Source organism: Protomyctophum parallelum (genome assembly GCF_964188405.1).
Source record: "Protomyctophum parallelum genome assembly, chromosome: 3".
Classification (NCBI taxonomy): Eukaryota; Metazoa; Chordata; class Actinopteri; order Myctophiformes; family Myctophidae; genus Protomyctophum; species Protomyctophum parallelum.
Window position 1 is genome coordinate 14,806,698 of NC_139698.1, and position 14,907 is coordinate 14,821,604.

Sequence of the window (14,907 nt, forward strand, 5' to 3'; positions counted from 1 at the left end):
AGGCCATATACAAAGTCCCAGTCACCTAAATAAACTGCCAATGTCAACAAATGCAGTCTGTGGGAGGTTGAAAGCTGTCCGGGTCATAATATTATGTTCCATTTGGACTGGAGCACCTTGGGAGAACAGGAAACTATAGGGCTTGCAGGACGGTGCCTGACTGTCTTCTTCAGGACATTGGGTTTGACTCTCAGGCAGAAAAGAGAACAACACCTCCCTCATAAATCTCCTGAACCATCAACCTGATGAGAGCCTGGAATAGCTATCAGGTACAAAAATCTAACCCACTTTCTTTACCCCCTCCTCGTGCTTTCTGCTCCACCAGTAATTAGCGGTTACAATTAGTCCTATAGATCAAAAACACACTAATCAGTGAACATGATTATCATCTATGTATAGTCATGTATTAGTAGGCCTACATGCAACCATTTATGTACTTTTTTCCAAGTTAAATCCTGTGAACAAAGTTAATAGACAAACAGAGGTAATGACCCCAGTAGTTTAATCTCAGCAGAGTTCCTATATATTTTTCTCATTTTCTCCCATTACAATCAGTATGCACACATGGCACAATTAGAAAATAACACTTCCAATTTCTCCCCAGGGAAATTTGATATTAGGTCAATTAAGCAGGCAACGCAAAGTCGCAAACTGTAGGAATCTCCACCAGATTAACACAATTTGTATACTTGATGCTACATGTCCTCAGATATGAACGCAGAGTATAAAAATTGACCCATGAGTGAATTGGTACATGACAGCAATCAATCAATACAGTTATATTAAACTCCCACTTTTAATTGTTCACGGCTGCAGTTTGGCTCCATTCCTCACATGACAGATATGTTCTGATTCAGAGATTTGACATTTAATCACTTTCAACCAGGTGCCCCTATTTTTGGCATGTCATAAACATTTCAAACTTACTTACTTACTTATGCCTGACACCCTTTCCAGGGTATAGACCTCCAGAGTTCTCTGTCACTGGCGTTCTTTTCTATCTAAGACCAGGTGCCTCCCAGCCTCTTGGTGTCTGCCTGGAGATCCCTCCGCCAGGTGTTTTTGGGCCGGCCTCTGTTTCTCTTCCCCTGAGGGTTCCATGTCAGAGCCTGTCTGGTCGTATTTGACACTGGCTTGCGTAGTGTGTTCCCGATCCATCTCCATCTTCTTCGTCCGATTTCATCTGCTGCTGGGAGTTGTTTGGTCTATATTGCTGATCTTGTCTGGCCAGTGTATTTTCAGGATTCTTCTGAGACATTTATTGATGAAGGTTTGCACTTTATTTGTTGTGGTCTTTGTTGTTCTCCATGTCTCTGCCCCATAAAGCAGGACTGATTTTACATTGGAGTTAAATATTCTTATTTCTGTTTGTTGCTGTATCTCTCTAGAGCACCAGATGTTCTTGAGGAGTAGGAATGCTGTTCTTGCCTTGCCTATCCTAGCTTTCACATCTGCATCCGTACCACCCTGGTTGCTGATGATACTCCCCAAGTAGGTGAAGGACTCTACTTCTTCCAACGTGTTGTCCCCTAGAAGGATTGGCTCTGTGCTGGTGTTATTTATCTTCATGATTTGTGTTTTTCCCTTGTGGATGGAGAGTCCTACTTGTGAGGAAGTCTGCCAGTATTTTGTTTTTTTCTTGCATTTGGTGGTGTCTGTGTGAGAGTAGTGCCAGGTTGTCGGCAAAGTCCAAGTCGTCTAGCTGTGTCCATAACGTCCACTGAATTCTGTTCTTTCTTTGTTCTGTGGTTTTTCTCATTGTCCAGTCAATGGCAAGTAAAAACAGGAATAGGGATAGTAGACAACCATTTCAAAGCATATATAAATATCAAACATTCAAAAACAAAATCCAAAACAGTAAAAATAACAGATCTATCAATGCAACACGTTGAGAGCTTGTAGATCTTTTAGTAAGTATATTGGGCTTAAGTGACCATTTGAGTAAACCTAAATGGTGATTTATACTGCCAGTGCCACATCAGCTTGTAGATGTAGATCAGCTATTTTCTGTGCGAGACACGGCATGCAACCAAGTATAAATCAAGCACAACTTTCCAGTATTCAGCACCTGTACAAGTCTTTTGCAGAGCATGCATCCAGCCCTGTCATTCAGTTGCCATAGGCCTATTCAATAGACAACACCTTGATTTACAAGACACCTGCGGCTGCTCACTATAAACGAAAGGTCAAAGTGCATAATCTGTACATGCTCATGCTGTTGCCCTTCCTTGGTCCATATGGAGAATATTTGTCTAAGGACTATGCTATATTTAATCTTGTTTAATACAGTATGTGCTTAATCATCGTCATCATCATCATCAACATCATTAGTCAAATACAGTAACAGCTAGCTTTTATTTCTATAGGTATATTTGCTTTGAGTTACACCATGTCTTCTGCCATGGGCGCATGACAAAGGTGTATTGAAAATAGAAGGTTCTTGATTCTAGGATATGGGCAGGAATGGCAAACACACACACTCGTGGCTTTGCTCAAACAATGGTAAAAACAGATGTCGGGTCCTGGCACACTGTCAGACGTGGCCTGTGGCCTCGAAGACAGACAGAGACAGAAAGAGGGCATTGGGGGTGGGGGTGCAGAATGACCTCGGAGGAAATACACAAGAGCTGAGTAAAGCAGTCCGCCTCTATAGCTCTTGCTTCTACTCCAGAAACTGCCTCTTTCTGCTTGTGTATTTTATAAACTCAGGTAAAACAAAATTAGGCTCAGTTTTATTGACCTTCCACCATCACCATTGCCCAGGGGTGGGTTTTCAGGTTTGACAAAATGTCCACCTAATTGGTTATGTCAAGCTACTGATTGCATGGCAGCTATAAATGTCACTTGATACAATGGTGAGCCATTTTCAAACACACAGCTGAGAGGCCAAAGGTTGACCTCAATGGAAGCTCTCAAATTTATAGGGGCAAAGAGGTCATCTCCTTCACGGAGAGTTTTTGGCCTCAGCTCGGGTTTCTTGTTGTCTTTCCCTCCCTTGTTTGTTTGTGACAGCATGTGTCAACTGTCCTGGCAAGCACAAACAAAATGCCCACTGTGACAACTATTTGGATAATCTCTCTTGCATGCAGATGAGTGTTTGTATGAAGCTTTATCCGCTCTATTTAGCAGCGGGTCCTTATAAATCACAGCTGTGATCGCTGACTCCACTGTCTGAGGTCAACCTGACACCACATGCACATTTGACACACTGTACGAAAGCAAGAACGTCAGGCATGCAACACGTCACCTTTTTTGCTTGAGTTTTTGGCGAGTGACACTGTGTACAACTTAGTATAAATTAAGGTTGAATCCCTCCCCCAAAAAATGAATCATATTTTTTTTAAAGTTTAAAATGAATTATTAATAATAAATGTATACTGAGCTAATATTGCCTGGGGATGTTGGTAAAAAATACTCTTTATAGTCTACTCTTTATGGTGTTCCTATCCAGAACATCTGTCAGGGTTATCTGGGAGGTTTAGTCTGTAAAATTGTCCTTATGTAGCTACAGTAGACAACTAGACATTGAGCAGCTGTCAGGTCAAGCATGACTGCAACTTGAAATCTGGAAGATGTATCATCTGATCTCTGCATGCCAAGCCTTGGTCTGTCTCTTGAGTGTGCCTACAAGTAGGCCTATTCGTTATTATGCAGTTAAAGGGATCTCCTGAATGTGAAGCAGTAGATTATGGGCCGAAAACTATTAATATATTAAAATAAATCACAAGTAAAAGTACAAAGTAAAAAGCAAATAACTGCCATAGCAGTAAAACAAACATGCAGTTTGTGCTGACATCATCACATTTGTGACGATGTCAGCACAAACTGCATGTTTTGTGTATTTGTGTACAGTATGCTTTTCTGTATTTTGTTTGTGTATGGGTCCCGCTTGAAAATGAGATGCTGCATCTCAAGGGGCTGTCCCTTCAATAAAAAAAGTGGCTATGGCCGTTTTAAACCCAGGGAGTGTTTTTGTGCAAAACTAATGGATTGGAATGGATTCAGCATCATGAAAAACCCCTAGTTTGACATGTCACATGCTACCTAAAGCATGATGAAATTTTGAATGTTTTGCCTTCTATAGGCTGTTAATGGTATGGTCACATATTATGCCAATTATGAAAACTGCTCAACAGTTTCTACCTGCTGGGAACCCATACTCAACATTTCTAACATAAAACCTTGGTTTACTCAACATGTCTGGGTTCACAATGGGGCTCTATGGGTTGGCAAGTAGACATATGCCCAGTTTGCCCACTGCTCAAGAAGAGAACAGCTAGCATTTGGTTGTTTATTATACTTTTTTACAATTATTCTTTCTCCCAGTGCTGATGTATCAGATACGTGGTCCGAAGTGTCGAATCCTACTTCATGTACAACACCCCATATGTGTCTCCAACATATCACATTTCTCAGTTTTACCCAGAGGTTTTACCTTTATATGAACCAAAAAGCACTCACTGTTTAGTATCTCCGGAAACATGCGAGACTATTCACTGTTCAGTATGTGCTGCCATCTAGTGGCATTATCTTTGTTCTGCTCTTGTGTGGCTGTGCATGTGCAAATATTCATATTGAAAGGTAAATATTTACATGCAAATAAATAAATATTTATAATATATTCTCTTTGTATTATGCAGGATGTCTAACTATCGGATGTCTAATTGTATGTCCTTCCACCTGCTCCTTTGCCCACCCAACTCCCCTGCATGCTGATGAGGATCTCTAGTAGCAGCCAATTCAGTGGTCTGTACAAAAACCCCTCTTGGCTTCAAAATCATGCTCATGTATCTGGAACAGGAAATCCTAAGGAGAGGGAACATTTGACAAAGTCAGCAAGTGTGTCAGTAGACTGTGAGGCTAATGAAAGTCATACTCCAGATTTCATCTGGGTCATGAGTTTGTCTTTAATTTGACCTGCTGAGACCTGTCTTCTAAAGCTCATTGCAGGTGACCATGCCACATGTTCTGTGTCGCTACATACAATGCACAACACTATACCAGACCGTCTAGTGGACACAGGCATAGAAACCTGCTGCCCCCCCCCCCCCCCCCCCCCACAGAAGTGGAGACCTGTATTGTACAGTTCCATAGTCCTTGATTTTATCTAACTAGCCTCTTTCCAATATCTGTGCATTTATAGGTTTGTTTATGTTAATCTGTTTAGATCACCCGATGGTTGGAGTTTAGGACAACTCTGTTAGTGTCACAGAAATAATAAAAACAGGTGCATCAGAATTAATTGTTACATAATTTTTATTGTTTTTCTTTTGCATTTTATTTCCTTTTACATGTCAAACACAAATACAAATTAATCACATACATGCACACACGCACATGCGCACGTGCACACACACACACACACACACACACACACACACACACACGCACGCATGCATTCACGTGCAAGCACAAGTGCGCACGCCACACATATACACACTATCACACACACTTGTCATTCCTTTAATGAATCTCCATCAGAGCAGTTGAATCATTCTTGTGCCAGTGCTGGAGATTAGATGGGAAAACAAAGAGAACGATCAAGACACAGAACCGTTTGTGTTGGATGATGCCTGGGAGAGGACATGGACATTATTTAAATCTCTACTAAGATATCTGTGTTAATAACTGCAATTTACTGTTGTAATGTAATAATAAAGTGTATGTGGCACAATCAAATGTAAAGGTGTGTGTATTATATCATAACTTGAGAAAACAACATTCAAAAAACAAAAGCTTAAAATAAACTTGTAGGCTTGTAAGGCTACATGACGTGTTTGTTTGTGAGCCACACGGACATGAGTCTCTCTGAGTGTGTGGCCGCTGTGGGTTAGGTTTATTTATCTCAAGTTCATCACAGTCTATCAACTAACCTTTCTCAGCTTCATGGGCTGTTGGAGAAGGCGGGATCATGTGTGAGGTCTGACATAGGGGAGACCACTGGTTTGTGTATGTTGCTTGGTAGGGGAGAACAGGGGATTCCAGGGCTGTTTGCGAGAAGTTCCATTCTTATCCGACTTTGCCAGAGGCGTCAAATGGCAGGCTGAAACTATGTCCCTGTTAGACAGACAGACAGACAGACAATAAAGACATGGCAGAAAATAACTATGTCCGTGAGCAAAACTATATTCCATGTAAAATAAGGACTAAGAAGTAAGAACCATGGCTGTGTCAACATATATTTTGGTTTAATTCATGGAATATTATAGTGATGCACTGAATATTCGGCTAAAAGGGCATTTTCGGGCCGAATAGGCAGAAAATATATCGCCGAATAGTGTATGGTATGCAATTAATGCATTCAAAAGAGCTGAATAAATGTTTTATGGACCCATAATAGTGATTATTATTTAAGTTAAGTTTTGCCATAACCATTTATTTTGCCATAAATCAGGTAGCTTTAAGGTATGGCCATGACAGCAATTGTAGGACAAAAGATGTATATAATATTAATCATATTCGGATATTCGGTATTCGGCCAACTGTTTCCTATATTTGGTAATCGGTTTCGGGCCAAGAATTTCCCTTTCGGTGCATCCCTAGAATATTATATTGTTGTTGGCGTTGTCTGATTTTGAAATGGAGGGGCTGAAGTAGCCTACTTAAGCCAGCATGAGGACATTTAAATAGGCCTATGAAAATGTGTCAAAGAAAGGAAAAACTAAACAGATATGGAAAAACATATAACATATAAATGTTAATGTCTTTTTTCATTTTTATTACTAGCCTTGATGTTCTCATTTGTTGGCTATTTGCACTAATTGTTTCACGTGGTTTTGGCACGTTTAGGCCATATTCGTTTAGGTTATATTATATATTGTAATGTCCCTGAAGTTGCATAGGGCCCAGCAAAATATACCAAAAGGGGCGTAAACATGTGTCGCTTCCAGTTCCAGCCCGCATCCTTGTTGTGGGGCAAGTATGACTTTTGGAGAGACACAGATCAATCACTTTGCTAGAGTGACATGTGACTTAGCCTACGTTTGAAAATGTCCTTGTCTATTCTTGATGTCCATTCACCTGAACTCTTCATATGATCCCACTTTCTGGCTCACGGCTCGAAGTTTGGCGTCGTTCTCTCTATGGTATCTCCGGTCAGCCTCCACCGCCGAGGACAGCTCTCTCTCCAGCGCCGAGAAGTCAATCACATCGTCCGACCTCTCCATCATCAGATTGAGCCTACTCAGCATAGTATTGATGTTGTGTATTAGCCAAACTAATTAAGGATATTAAACCGTTACTTGGTTAGGTAATCAATAGCCCCGATACGTTCCCTCAGTCCCTGCTCAGAGCCTCAGAGGGAACGTATCGAGGCTAGGTAATCAACAATATAGCTACATTTGAACTGTAGGCTACATACTTTACTAACGTTGTCTAGGTCAGAGCGTTATCTAACGCTAGTCAGACACGACGGCCTAGCCTACTGTCTGATAATTAGGAAAATTAAATTATTTTCCGGAACGCTTTCGCGTATTTTGTTAGCTTATATTATTTGGGACGTGACATATGACATGAGATGAAATGTAAAGGGCACTTACTTGAATGCCGGTTCCTTGAACTGAGTGAACGGAGTTTGTTTGGAAATGTGTGAAGATTGCCGTCTTTGCCGAGGTAATAGAGAACAAACATGCACTTTGGGGTAGGCTACGCGACGGTCTCCATGACAACAACAAGCACATACTGTAGGCTGCGCTACGCGTCCCGGCCGCGGGTACCGAAGTCAATGCCCAGAGCAATGGCATTGTGTGAACAGAAGGTGGCGGTGCAGTTCCCATCTTGACACTGGCCTCCATTCCCATGATGAGCCCTAGTGCCCATGCACCTAAAATCTATCCTGTCCATGCTATCCTGTTGCCAATAAACCTTTAGATTTTCACCAATTATACTATTGTAGGATTAGAATAGCCTATAGTTTCTAGATCGCAAAACATGTGTAATAGCTTTGTTAATTATAATAAGGGTAAGGGATGAATAAATATAAAGAGTGAAACACTAGAGATAATTTGACTTGACACTATTCAGAGTGTATGCTGTAAATGTACCTACTAACAACCACCCTCCAGTCCCCAGTTCTGGAATACACTTCTGGAGCTCTTACCAGCAACCCTGCCACTCCAAATCTATCACCCCCGGCTTTGGAATTTATACTACATTCATATTCCTGTGAGCATTTTTCAGTATCTATTTACATTTGATTTAATCTAGGTTAAAACATTGACATATGCCCTAAATAAATCACGAAGGTTGTCCTACAAAGTACTCCACCGGTAAAAAATAAGAGAAACTAAAGCAATGTATCTATCCACTCACTGTGGAAAACGAATAGACTATAGTTACCGGTAATTCCCTGTTTGACCACATGCTATTCTTCCCTATTCTATATGTGACCAACGAATCTTTTGGTTTTAACCTTCTCAGTCACAAGTGGCCATGGTTTATGTTCAAATCGCAAGTTAAATCTAAATAGATTTGTACACAACTGCTGTAATCTTTTTTTCCAGGAGAAAATGTATATCTAAAGTTCTAAACAATTTCATTCACACGTTTGTGTTTGTTTGTTTTGTATTTTGTCCCTGCAGAGTAGGCGAATCACACAAACACACATACAACAAATCATGAATGAATGTTCTCAACAAGTTAAATAACCCAGTGTACTGGCATTCAGAGGGACACATTGTTCCACTGTTGCTAGGTTCCTGTCGAGAACCCTACTGTGCACGTGCTTAATCTTTATAACGTTTATAGTGAAACTGGTCACCAAGCAACCCTTTTATTGCACTGGCCTTTTCTCTCTATGCTACTGCTGTGCTGCTGAAAGAGGACGAATTTGTTAAACTGTACTCTAAACTCCAAATCTGAGATTTGGAGGAAAAGATTGGCCAAGCAGTGAACAATTACCTTGAAATTCAAGGTAAGGACACATTATTTTTTGTTCACAAGTGTACTCCACAGATTAGCAAATCAGATTCTAGAGTTAATTTTAGCCGATATGTACTGTAGGCTTTAAATCAAGATGACTTCAGCAAGTCAGCTGCTGTCAACAGTCAGTTTTGACAGAAAAATGATGTTCTCTGCAAGACAGGATTTGGCCACCACAAGGAGCAAATGTTTTCTGATTCCTGTAAGCAATGACAAGGTTGATGTGTGGAGTATGAAGGCACCAGATTTCTCTTATAAACTGTACCAGTCTCTGAAAATCCCTCAAAGGAAGAGCAGAACTACATATCAGGCTGTATCTCAGCCCAGTGAAACACACAGGGAAATTAGAAAGGTTATTAATGAGGGTTTGATAACTGAAATTATCAACAAAAAGATAGAACCTCCATGCAAACCATACAGGCCACCTGATACTTTAGAGTCCAAGCTGATATTCGTCAAAACTGGGAAATATCCCTCTGGACCCTACAAGAATCCCAAACCGCACAACTTCAGACTGGTAAGGAACTAAATGTCATTCTATAAATATTTTACTTTAGTATTAACTTATTGCAAGGTATATTTAGCACACAAGATGGATGAGAAATATAAGATTGCATAAGAAAGAAGGCACGCAATATCACTTAAGTATAGCCTTTTCTTCTATTCTGCTTCTGTGTGCAGTTTGTAATTTCTGGCTTGCACACAAGATGGCATTGGCGATATACAAATATTATATATTTCTGACATTGCAATTAGCTGGAGGAAGACCTACCAAAGATAATAACTACACCTGACAAAGATACTGGAAAGCTGTACTTCAAATCACAGCACCTGAGTATCAGTAAGTAATTTGTTAATTTTGTCGTCTTATGAGATGCAAGATCCAAAATGGCACCCGCAGCATTTCTTTCATATATGCATTATTTTTGTTTGAAAATGTTGGGCATGAGAGCTAACAGGGGCATCATTGATAACTTTTCTGTAGGCTATATGCCTACAGGGACGAGGGGGAAGCGGTGGCCGAACGGTTTGCTGAGCGGTCTTGATATCGGAAGGTCGCTAGTTCGTATCCCCGGACCGGCACGTTAAAATTACCACCGTTGAAGTGCCCTTGAGCAAGGCATTGAACCCCTACCATGAAATGTTCTATGAGCAGGGCCTGGCTGTAAACAAGTTCTTGAGCTTAGTCCAGTTAAGCTGGGTAAACATGGTAACTTTGCTTTGCTTTGCTTTGCCTATGTGTCAGAGTCAGCCAACTTGGCTAATGGCTTGCTGACAGATGCCGACACCGTGATTGTCTATCGTCCGTTTGATTCCAGTACAAACTTCTGCGTCTGAGACAGACTTTACTTCAAGAAACACGATGTTGGGGATGGACACATACAAACTAGCAGAACCCAGATGGGAGGCCAGGCTCATACTCCCAAAGCTACCCTGGCCTCCAAAGTCAGCTTCTTATACAGTGAGTGAATGACGCTGGTGGTACATCCATCAGAGGTGTCTAATTAAAACCTGCATTTCTGCAAATGTCATGCTCAGTAGGCCTATCACAATTATCACAACTGCAATTCTGTTCATGTAGGAATATCTTTTTACTCACCTCTTTCTCGCTTATTAATTTTGTTATTCTGTCTTGGATACATTTATTGAATTTTTACATTTTCACATGAAGATAAATCATACATGTATACAGATAAAGTAAGACAAACTAGAAAGGTATAAATTAAAAGCACAATACAATAAAACACATGGGCACATCAGAAGGCAAATTTCAACAGTATACAGCTGGGGCTCACCAATTCAATGAATCACTTCCTTTATAAATCAGAGTAGATAGTAATCTATCAGCGGCTGCCATATATTCATACAGTTATTTTCTCTCTCTTTTATTTGGCACTGAGCCTTTCCATTGGAAGTACTCTGTAGATTTCTCTATACCACTGAGCAACATGTTGGATACATTCCTGATAATTATAAATTAATTTTACAGAGGCACAGACGAAGGAGAGGAGCATACAGTGCATTCATGGACAGGGTGGAGGAGAAGCTTTGGACATCATGGAAATAGAATGCTCTCTCATGATCCACACAGTCAGACAGCTGCACATAGCCTATATACCCTGAGAATTTCAACGATGTGATGCCAGCAATGTTCTAAGCATAATAACATAGTCCCATACAGTTTTGTGATTCATCTGCCCTGATCAACTGACACTGCAACTGGACATAGGCTAAATATAGAATTTGTAATAAATTATTACATAGTTACACAGTTATTAATAATAATCGATTATTACTTTATCTAGGCCTATGTGTAATAAATAGCCTATAGTTTCTTATTATTTGTAAATAATAATAAAAATGAAATAGCCTAACTTGAATCTTTGTCACACACTAACTTTGTTACCTATTAAAATGAATCCACATTACAATTGTGTTCTAATTAAATTAAATAGTCTTACATACATAGACTTAATCTCCACAACAATAGGCGTATCTAGTGTGTGTGTGTGTGTGTGTGTGTGTGTGTGTGTGTGTGTGTGTGTGTGTGTGTGTGTGTGTGTGTGTGTGTGTGTGTGTGTGTGTGTGTGTGTCACTAAACGGGAGACAAACAATGTCGGAAGAATGTGTGTATTGGCGCTAAACCTCGCGTCACCAACTTTCCATTATGGTGCTTTTCTCTGCCCGTTGACCAATCATTTCAAACATAAACACAGGGGTGCGTGCGGGGCGGTGCTGTGTCAGCTGCACAGACAGTCGCCTGGGAAAGCCACAGTCACAAGCACACTGAAAGGGAAAGCAAGCTGACCACCCGTGTTGAATCAACACAGTAAGTAAGTTACAATTTAACCTCCACTAATGTAGCTAGTCCTACACCATGTGACTGTGACTTCTGACTTGCCTTCTTCTAGATATTATTGTAGGCTAGTGTTTTAAAATAGCCTACTGTAGGGCAGGCGTGTTTGACGGGGCTGCATTCACATTTTGCAGAGCATGCATGGCTTGTAGCGGTACGGTAGCCTACACATCGTACACGTTACAACTACTGACGCCTGACGGGGAATTAAAAACGAGACGTAAAAAACGAGACGTGAGTAACAGGTGATGAACCATTTGGACCAATCGTTAGAACACAGAAAGAACTTGGTTGTGAGGAATATGAACAGCACCGGATAGAGAGCGACGTTTTCGGGATAGCCTATAATTTATGCACTGAGTAGGCTTCTTCAGACTGAAAGAGAGGGGGTTGTAAATTCTCACACAGGCGACTCGAACTGGTAGGCGTTTTAATTAAATATAACGAAATGCATGTATGCTATATACAGTACCCGCTTCTACAGGGATAATGATAATGTGGATAGTGGATAATTATGAGGAATGATGTTCTTAGTTGATTATAGGCAATAGCTGTCTTGCACTTTAACCACTCAGGTAGCCTAATGCTGCTTTTTTGTGTGCAAATCCATCATATAAGCTGATTAAGATCATCAACTATAGTCCCCAACTCCCCTGCTCTGGTGTTTGTTTGTTTGTTTGTTTGTTTGTTGTTAATTGTTTGTTTGTACTATTTTAAATATATAGGCCTATCTATTTTCTTTTCTATCCTCCAGTTGCTATTCATCAATACCATCAATACAAACAAACAAAAAGTCACAGACACGTCAGACACATGACATGCCACCACATATAGTAGTAATAATAGTAGTTATTAGTAATAACCAAACAGATCACACATAGGCACCCAAACACAACAAATGAGAAGTAATCTTCACATTTCCCAGGTCTTTTTCATAGTCTATCCAAGGGGAGGGTTCAAGCCCACCACATTGACCTTTTTAGAAGGATGAGAGAGATTTCGGTGGGAAAGTAATCTGGCAGTCAGGGCAGGCCCACAATTTACAAAAGGAAGCTTTGTTGATTTTAGTAGCTACTCTGTTATAAAACTCAGTTTTATAGCAACAATAGCCTAACTCAAATTAGTATTTGCCACAGATAATGCTTTTATGTGCTCCACAAAAATAACCTTGTGAACTGTGATTTCAGGTCGATACTGCTGCCTTTCTGGAATATAAGCTGGGAAGAACAAGTAGTTGGATCACATGTCTATCATCTATGCTTGCGCATGAGAAAACATGGGGAATGGATTATCAGAAAAACACAATGCCTTCTCAAGGATCCCATTCTTCAAGTCTTATCACATTGCCATCCTCGGCCTGGACTCTGCAGGGAAAACAACAGTCTTGTACAGGCTGCAGTTCAATGAGTTTGTCAACACTGTGCCCACCAAGGGCTTCAATGCAGAAAAGGTGAAAGTGTCATTGGGCGGACACAGGACTGTAACCTACCACTTCTGGGATGTTGGTGGCCAGGAGAAGCTACGTCCACTGTGGAAGTCGTACACACGCTGCACGGATGGTATCATATTTGTGGTGGACTCTGTGGACGCAGAACGCATGGAGGAAGCTAAAACGGAGCTCCACAAAATTGCTAAGACCTCAGAGAATCAGGGGGTGCCATTGTTGGTGGTGGCCAATAAGCAGGACTTGCGACACTCTTTGGGACTGAGTGAGATTGAGAAGTCACTTGCATTAAAGGAACTGGGCCCGGCAACACCCTGGCACTTACAGCCTACCTGTGCCATCATAGGAGATGGGCTCAAGGAGGGCATAGGAAGGCTGCATGACATGATCCTAAAAAGGAGAAAGATGCTCCAGCAACAGAGGAAAAAGAGATAAATGATTGTTGTTTTTTGTATGTGAAGGATTTATGGAGGATGTTCTCCTGAGTGAATACAGGTGTTGAATTGATAATTTGATACCAATGCAATGGTCCAAGTCAATATACTGAGTTTTATCAGTCTAAATGTTGAGCTTTGGGATAGTTCAGAGTGTTTTGGTGAGACTGTTTTATCAGGATGTGCTATAAAGGAATCCAGTATGATGTAAAGAAGGAATTTTGAAATGTTTGAAAGTTAAATGGAAAGCTTATGGTTTTTAAAAAGGGGGGGCTGAGGAGGGCTTGAGGTCAGGAGAGGAGAAATAAGTTGTGTATGACTATGAGATTGATTATAATTCATGAATGGTCAATGGCTATTCCAAAATATTGCCAAAAAGGATTCACGAAAATGAAGATGCATTTGAAAGTTTGGGGATGAACTTGTCAATGAGTGAGTATTCTGATACCATATCATATGATAACGGCATGGGATGTATTGGTAAAAGGACAACTACTTTGTCTCTTTTAATCTTGGAGATCTATTATCAAAAAACCTTTCTGTGTGTATGTTATTTTGTTTGTTTTTACACTGTACTTTCATTATGAAAGTGTTGACATGCATTGGTGTCATGAATTTACGTCTACTGTCTGATATCTGTTTGTTAAAAGCACTTTAGATTAAATAATAAGTTTGACCTTTTCTTATGGGTTTACAGTGTTCCAATAGAGTTTATTGTGTTGGACTTAATATTTATGCCTAGCCTGAATGAAACAAGACACTGTAGGTGGCCCACCTTGGTGACAATTATTAGAGAATTATGCATAATCTTTTCCTAAATAAAGCCTTATTTACATCAATTTGAACAATGACTATTATGGTTTGAATACATTTGTATTAAAACACACAGAGTGTGGGGTGATGGATGGGGATTATGATTATTACTGTAACTACTTTTCTCGGCTTCATTGTTGCTTCAAGTGTTTAGACAACTTGACAGACAGCATGAACTTGGGAAGTACGTAAATCCAGGACATGAAACAGTTTTTCTATTCTTGTTTTCTATTTCTATTCTTGTACGGAAGGATAAATTAATATATTCATGAATATTGAGGAACAGACATCAAAATATCTCTTCTGTAAAAGAGACAGGTTAAATAAACACCTTTATATTCATGCAATACATAACAAGGAAAGAGGAAAACCATAACAGGTCTGCCTTGTGGCATAGAAATGTGGTCAGGGCAGTCAGAGGAGAGACGTACAGACCTAGT

General features: G+C 40.3%; 2 protein-coding genes across 5 annotated transcripts; both read left to right on the forward strand.

Moving 5' to 3' along the window:
- Positions 1-9,061: 9,061 nt before the first annotated feature.
- cUnh7orf78 (chromosome Un C7orf78 homolog) lies at positions 9,062-10,987 on the forward strand (the record flags this gene model as incomplete). The annotated part of the gene is made up of 4 exons (XM_083762020.1): positions 9,062-9,436; positions 9,676-9,760; positions 10,239-10,381; positions 10,910-10,987. 4 exons carry the CDS (start codon positions 9,062-9,064, stop codon positions 10,985-10,987), a joined length of 681 nt encoding a protein of 226 aa, XP_083618146.1.
- A 676-nt stretch (positions 10,988-11,663) lies between these two features.
- On the forward strand, positions 11,664-14,500 carry arl4aa (ADP-ribosylation factor-like 4aa). Of its 4 annotated transcripts, none has more exons than XM_083760686.1 (2): positions 11,664-11,753; positions 12,964-14,500. In XM_083760686.1, exon 2 carries the CDS (start codon positions 13,053-13,055, stop codon positions 13,653-13,655), a length of 603 nt encoding a protein of 200 aa, XP_083616812.1. In that variant the 5' UTR covers positions 11,664-11,753; positions 12,964-13,052; the 3' UTR covers positions 13,656-14,500. The 4 variants fall into 4 exon arrangements, with proteins under 4 accessions (XP_083616812.1, XP_083616811.1, XP_083616814.1 ...); XM_083760685.1 differs by having other exon boundaries at positions 11,702-11,749; XM_083760688.1 differs by lacking the exon at positions 11,664-11,753 and adding an exon at positions 11,911-11,996.
- Positions 14,501-14,907: the final 407 nt, after the last annotated feature.